This window comes from Oncorhynchus mykiss, chromosome 8 (assembly GCF_057628025.1).
Source record: "Oncorhynchus mykiss isolate SJ-2025 chromosome 8, ASM5762802v1, whole genome shotgun sequence".
NCBI lineage: Eukaryota > Metazoa > Chordata > Actinopteri > Salmoniformes > Salmonidae > Oncorhynchus > Oncorhynchus mykiss.
The window spans coordinates 40640228-40647779 of NC_143029.1; the positions used below are offsets into that span (position 1 = coordinate 40640228).

General features: G+C 42.2%; 1 protein-coding gene across 3 annotated transcripts in view; it reads left to right on the forward strand.

Annotated features, from left to right (window-relative positions):
* The window catches only part of LOC110529903 (putative methyltransferase-like protein 24), a 107576-nt gene extending 100462 nt beyond the window's left edge, over positions 1–7114 (forward strand). For all 3 annotated transcript variants that reach the window (XM_021612557.3, XM_090243428.1, XM_090243429.1), the window contains one exon: positions 5462–7114. In XM_021612557.3, coding sequence (XP_021468232.1) covers positions 5462–5779 — 318 coding nt within the window. In that variant the 3' untranslated portion in view covers positions 5780–7114. The remainder of the gene's footprint in view (positions 1–5461) is intronic.
* Positions 7115–7552: the final 438 nt, after the last annotated feature.

Consider the following 7552-nt stretch of genomic DNA (forward strand, 5'->3'; position numbering starts at 1 on the left):
CCTCCAAACACAACGATGGTCATTATGGCCAAACAGTTCTATTTTTGTTTAATAAGACCAGAGGACACTTCTCCAGAAAGTACGATCTTTGTACCCATGTGCAGTTACAAACTGTAGTCTGGCTTTTTTATGGCAGTTTTGGAGCAGTGGCTTCTTTCTTTCTGAGCGACCTTTCAGGTTATGTCGATATAGGACTTGTTATACTGTGGATATAGATACTTTTGTACCTGTTTCCTCCAGCATCTTCACAAGGTCCTTTGCTGTTGTCCTGGGATTGATTGGCACTTTTCGCACCAAAGTACGTTCTAGGAGACAGAACGCGTCTCCTTCCTGAGCGGTATGATGGCTGCGTGGTTCCATGGTGTTTATACTTGCGTACTCCCATTGTGTTTATACTTGTGTACTATTGACTCAAATTATGTCAATTAGCCTATCAGAAGCTTCTAGAAATTTTCTAGAATTTCCCAAGCTGTTTAAAGGCACAGTCAACTTAGTGTATGTAAACTTCTGACCCACTGGAATTGTGATACAGTGAATTATAAGTGAAATAATCTGTCTATAAACAATTGTTGGAAAAATGACTTGTGTCATGCACAAAGTAGATGTCCTAACCGACTTGCCAACACTATAGTTTGTTAACAAGAATTTGTGGAGAGGTTGAAAAACGAGTTTTAATGACTCCAACCTAAGTGTATGTAAACTTCCGACTTCAACTGTAGGTATTCCTCTTGTCCAGATGGGATAGGGCAGTGTGATGGTGATTGCATCGTCTGTGGACCTATTGGAGCAGTAAGCAAATTGGAGTGGGTCTAGTGTTACAGATAGGGTGGAGGTGATATGATCCTTGACTAGTCTCTCAAAGCACTTCATGATGACAGAAGTGAGTGCTACGGGGCGATTAGTCATTTGGTTCAGTTACTTTTGCTTTCTTGGGAACAGGAACAATGGTGGCCATCTTGAAGCATGTGGGGACAGCAGACTGGGATAGGGAGAGATTGAATATGTCCGTAAACACTCCAGTCAGCTGGTCCGAGCATACTCTATGGACGCGGCTAGGGATGCCGTCTGGGTAGGCAGCCTTGCGAGGGTTGTACTCTGCCTAACCGACTTGTCAAAACTATTGTTAGTTAACAAGACATTTGTGGAGTGATTGAAAAACAAGTTTTAATGAATCCAACCTAAGTGTATGTAAACTTCCAACTTCAACTGTATATATCCATAAAAATGATGCCAGCTGATTCATGATTTTGACTGGCTGAGAAACGCTGCCTGCCTCTCTCTCTCGTCCCGATCCCTATGCGTTCATTACTATGGGACAGTTGGAGATTGAATTTGAATATTGAAACAATGTTGCAAATGTCGCAGAGACAGACATTAAGGTTTTTACAAATCTCCTCTGTTGAATCTTTGTCTAAAAGAAATATGAGATAATGTCGAGATGCTTTTTATAGTGGAGATCAAGTTTATAACTTCCCTGCCTGAGCTGATGAGACAGTGGATTGCGGTGTCAGATGGAACAGAGTAAATAGGCATTTTAACATCAGATTTAGAAGGTGGTAACTTGTGGAATAGAAACCGACTAGAATGCGCTTTTAACCAATCAGCATTCAGGATTAGACCCACCCGTTGTATAATAGTCAATAGAACAACAAACAGAGACACTGTGACAAACAGGTCACTTCCTAATGTCTCACATCCACAATGTCACTAAAGGGACACAGCAGGCAACATGGCTTCCATTGTATCTCCTCCACAGCACAGGCCTTTCCTCACCTGGTTAGTTAGTTATCATGCGGTTGTTGGGGACCGGTCAGTTGTGACCAGCGGTGGGGAACAATTTGGGACCAGTTGGGACCAGTAACTCCAGGGAGGTTTGGAAACAGAACAGTTCCTGTACCAGTTACTGAGGGATGCTCTGAGCGGCTGAATTTAACCTCTCTCTCTCTTGCTTGTCAGGCTTTATAGCAAAAAACCTATATTGTTAAAGGCACACAGGTAGGAACAAGACAAAGCGACTGATGACCTTGGGAGAAGGCAAACTCAGGCAGAGCCTCTCTGAAGGACTAAATAACAGCTCCTTCCATCTCACACTCCCATCGGCACCACTGAACCTCCCTCCCCTCAGTAGACCACAATTTAGGTCAAATCACCAAGCACACACACCCTCCCCAAATCCATCAGTTATTGCCCTTCTTCCAATCCTCCCTGTCAAAGTAGTTCCTGTCCGCATATCTCTATTCCTCTCTCACTCTGACACACACACACACACTCCACCCAGCTCCAGGCATGGTACGTTTAGTGCCTCTAATTCTGCACAGCGGAGCAGTCGGAGAACTCTTCAGAGCTATGCCACCATATGGAGATGTTCACGCAAAACTGGCAACTTCCCATATACAGGGGAAGCGAAGAGCAGATGTACTGCTGGCGGTGTGGGTTTAGGGACTTTGAGAGGGATATGTGTGTGTGAAGTCCTTAGGTTTTGCCTGGTATGCCAGGTGATGGTACAACAGGGAGAAGACAGCTGTCAAATAGAATGAAGTTATTGAAAGTAGGGCTACTCAGTAGTACACACCCTGAGAAAAGCATCTCTTGTGTAGAACCATTATGGGATTTGTAACACCTTCATATGGCCTTTTTCCTTGTTGGGATCGACGAAATGTCCCCAAATGTTCCTTGTTTTACTATCCTTGTGAGGTCATCTTTCCCGACAAGGATAGTAAAACCAAAAACACACACACCATGTCGCAGGGACGGGGGGTCGTGGGTCATAACATCTCTGTTGGTTAGGGCAGTTCTCATTGTATGAAGTGTCTGATCAGTTAAGAAATATTTATTTGCCTTGGGGAGGGATGGTATCTATTGGGAGACCCAGAGACAGAGTGAGCAATATGTCAGAGAGCCAGCCAGGTTCAGTTGTTAATTTTACTGTAGCCCTTAGAATAAGTGTTGTTCTGTTGAGACAGGTCAGAAACTCATCACGTACACTGTAACATTAGTGTGCTGAAAGACAGATCATAGAGATATGATTGGTGTGTGAGGAGTTTGGGTCAACTATTTGACAAATATCATCGGCTGCATTGCAAGTTGCCAATGTTGATGTCACCAGTGCCATGTTGGCAATCGGCCAATGAGGGGGTAGTAAAGTACATGGGGGAAGGAGGAGAGAATGAATTGGTTAAATAAAATGTCAAAAGCAAAGATATGAAAGCGCTTTCACTAATAAGGCTTTTAAAAAGTATGGGTCAAGGAGGTAACCTGACATCAAAAACATTCCAACACATTTAAATGGCAGCCCAATGCCTAATAGATGTGCATTGAAAGTAGGCCATGCATATGATGACTCAGTAAGACTATATCTTGAGGCCCTTGTTAAAATGAATGCATTTTCCTCCCCATCTCATCGTATAGCACATAAATCCCCCCACACCCCCTCATATTCTCCTCGTCCTCAACTCAGACCGATACAGTACATCTCTTTTTCAACCTCTCAATCTTTGCACCAACTTCCACTCACCTCCATCAAGAGTACTTTTCCACTCTCTCCATGTTATCTCTAGTTACTGATTGCTAGATATCATCATGATTGACTTTTTCTCTCTGGGATCTCAATTGCACCCTGCTCGTGTACTCTCTCCTCATCTCCTTATCAAAACCCGTGGAACATCCAGGTGCACAATATGTGTGTCTATTGTTAGATTAACTAAGATGAAGATCAGATCAAATTCGATGACCAATTTATGCAGAAATCCAGGTAATTCCAAAGGGTTCACATACTTTTCTTGCCGCCGTATATAAACCCTGTATTGCTGATGCTACAGTATGTATTGGCCATTGAAAGGCTTTGAAGCCACCGGCCGGCTATATTGGCACTCCCCAGTAGGAGCAGTCCTCCATAGACGGGTTAGTTATTTACCAGCAAAACCTACGCGTGCACAACTATGGGACAAAACAGAAGGGGCTGCCTTCGACTGTTGAGAACATCTAAAATATATTTAGTCTCCAAATGTTTATTGAAAACATAAATACATTAGCACAATGAGCACTTGTTGTCTATCAAATGCATGGTTACAGTTGTTGGTTAGCTAGTGAAGTTTTGCCATTTAGACATGACATGAGTCAAAATACCTCACAAGACATATCATTAACAAGATACAACGAGCTGAAACGAGCCACCTACGATTCCCCACACGGCAGCTTCTTGTCATTATTGCTAGCTATCTGACTGTTCATAATCATAACGCCACACGGCCTTCTGACCAGTGGTGTGAAGTACTTAAGTAAAAATACTTAAAATTAATACTTAAGTAGTTTTTTGGGGGGTATCTGTAGTTTACTTTACTATTTATATTTTGGACAACTTTTAGTTTTTATTTCATTCCATTCCTAAAGAAAATAGTGTACTTTTCCATCAATACATTTTCCCTGACACTCAAACGTACCCGTTACATTTTAAATGCTTAGCAGGACAGGAAAATGGTCCAAGTCACACACTTATCAACATCCCTGGCATCCCAAATACATTTTAGCAATTACATTTACTTTTGATAAGTATATTTAAAACCAAATACTTTTAGACTTTTATTCGATTAGTATTTTACTGGGTGACTAACTTTTACTTGAGTAATTTTACATTAAGGTATCTTTACGTTTACTCAGGTATGACTATTGGGTACTTTTTCCACCACTGCTTTTGCCTCACCAATGCGCACGCATCATTTTTGTGACGTTGTCAGCCAACCCATCTATAAGATGGTCCGGTCCGTGTGTTGTTGTGAGTCTGGATGGCCAGCTAACTAGCAACAATGACAAGAAGCTGCCATGTGGGGAATCGTAGGTGGCTCATTTCAGCTATTTTTATCTTATGCTTGATACCATGTCTTATTTTGAGGTGTTTTGACTGATGTTACATATATGCTAATATGTCTCACATTAGTTAGCTAGCTAACCAACAACTGTATCAATGTATTTTAGAAACGACAAGTGTTGATTGTGCAAATTTATCTATGCTTTCAATAAACTAAATATAGTTTACATGTTGTCAACAATCTAATGCAACCCTGTCTGTTTTGCCCCATATTTGGGCACAAGTCGGTTTTGATGCTAAACAACCAACCTGTCTATAGGAATGAATGGAATTCTACAGTATTTCACTTAAATGTTTCAAGGACAAAGTTACATGCATTAAAGTAATTTTGTTGTGGTGGGGACAGTAACATTATTAATATGTTTAGCTCACATAATATAATTTAAAGGTATGCAATAAGGTGTCTGTAATATAAGAAATGTGGCAAAAACAAATCAATTTCTATAACTTCCAAAACATTTTTACAATGGTAGGGTAGTGCCAAGATGGAGGTGCAGTGGCTTCAAAACACAGCTCAAAACTCAGACATCTAGTGTAAATAATTGAAGGAGTATGCAATTCAAATCTTCCCCCTCTTTTCCCCGCTCTCTGTTCCAGGTGGATGTTCTGAAGGTAGACATGGAGAGTGCAGAGTGGAAGATTCTGGAGAACCTGGTTCTAGAAGGGGTTCTGAGCTCAGTGGGTCAGTTACTACTAGAAGTTCACCTCCACTGGGCAGGGTTTGAGGTGGATGGGGACGACCCATCCGTGGTGCGCTATTGGTTCAGCCTGCTGAAGGAGCTGGAGCGAGTTCACTTCCGCCTCTTCCGTTACCACAACGACCCAGCCAAACCCCGCCTTTTCCTGCACAGGAACTTTCTGAACGCCAGCAGTGCCTATACACTGGGCTGGGTCAACAATGAGTGGAGGCCTTGAGAGCACTGACTGACGGACGGACAGGCCTCTGGCCAATGAGAAGGGGAGACTGTGAAATGTAGTCCAGCTACAATGGGAAAGAAGGAGTCGTCAATCCCATGGGATGTTTGCCTTTGGATTTTTACAGTGAGCTCCAAAAGTATTGGGACAGTGATAATTGTGTTGCTGTTTTGGCTTTTGTAATATGTCAGCCAGCAATTTTGATTTGAAAAGATACAATGACTGAGCTTAAAGTGCAGACTGTAAGGTGTAATTCACTTGTGTATTAAAGTAGTAAAAGTTAGCGGTATAGAGGTATGATATTTGTGCTTCTGTAACTTTCTCACTCATCATTAGTCACGATTCATTCAGGACTATCCATAATCATGGTGGCATCCACATTAATATAGAAGTGTTAGGAAACATATATTCTTATTTACAATAAAAGTACTTCAAAATGACACCATATATTACTTACCATGAATTTCTATTGGGTATAAAATAATCTTAAACACAACCAAAACAAACAGCAAATGCATCCAACATGTTTGTAAAGTCACAAGCTTGATGTAACCATTGCATGCTAGGAATGTGGTGTCAATAACTAAACTTTATATATATTTATTAGATTTTTTTTCTCCTCAATTGGTAGTTACAGTCTTGTCCCATCGCTGCAACTCCCGTACGGACTCAAAAGGGGCGTGCATCTCAAAACCCCGCCAAGCTGCACTGCTTCTTGACACAATGCTCGCTTAACCCGGGAAGCCAGCCGCACCAATGTGTCGATGGAAACAATGTACACCTGGCGACCATGTCAGCAAGCATTGCACCTGGTCCGCCACAGGAGTCGCTAGGCCAACCCGCACAATGCTGGGTAAATTGTGCGCCGCCTCATGGGTCTCCTGGTTGCTGCTGGCTGAGACACTGCCTAGGATCAAACCAGGATCTGTAGTGAAGCAGATCGAGGGAGATTATCAGTGGTCTTGTATGTTTTCCATTTCCTAATAATTGCTCCCACAGTTGATTTCTTCAAACCAAGCTGCTTACCTATTGCATATTCAGTCTTCCCAGCCTGGTGCAGGTCTACAATTTTGTTTCTGGTGTCCTTTAACAGATCTTTGGTCTTGGCCATAGTGGAGTTTGGAGTGTGACTGTTTGAGGTTGTGGACAGGTGTCTTTTATACTGATAACAAGTTCAAACAGGTGCCATTAATACAGGTAACGAGTGGAGGACAGAGGAGCCTCTTAAAGAAGAAGTTACAGGTCTGTGAGAGCCAGAAATCTTGCTTGTTTGTAGGTGACCAAATACTTACTTTCCACCATAATTTGCAAATAAATTCATTACAAATCCTGCAATGTGATTTTCTGGATTTTTTTTCTCATTTTGTCTGTCATAGTTGAAGTGTACCTATGTTGAAAATTACAGGCCTCTCTCATCTTTTTAAGTGGGAGAACTTGCACAATTGGTGGCTGACTAAATACTTTTTTGCCCCACTGTATGTCACTGTCCCAATACTTTTACGGAGGTTTATGGAAAGTTTTGTGAGCTCTACTCCTCCTATCAAGCTCCTATCATTTCAACAATGTTGAATCACCACTCCCTGTTCCCTTCCCTGATATGACCTTAGACATTGTGAGGTAATTGCCTCTTGTGGCCTTGAGGTCCGTCCATCGGGCAGAGCTGCTTCAAAGTGTTCTTTCTGGCTGGAGGTCATGGCCTTATCTGGGCTTGGACCTGAGCCAAACCGTCCCGAACAGAGACCGAGATATCCACTCTCTCCTGGAGAATTCTCC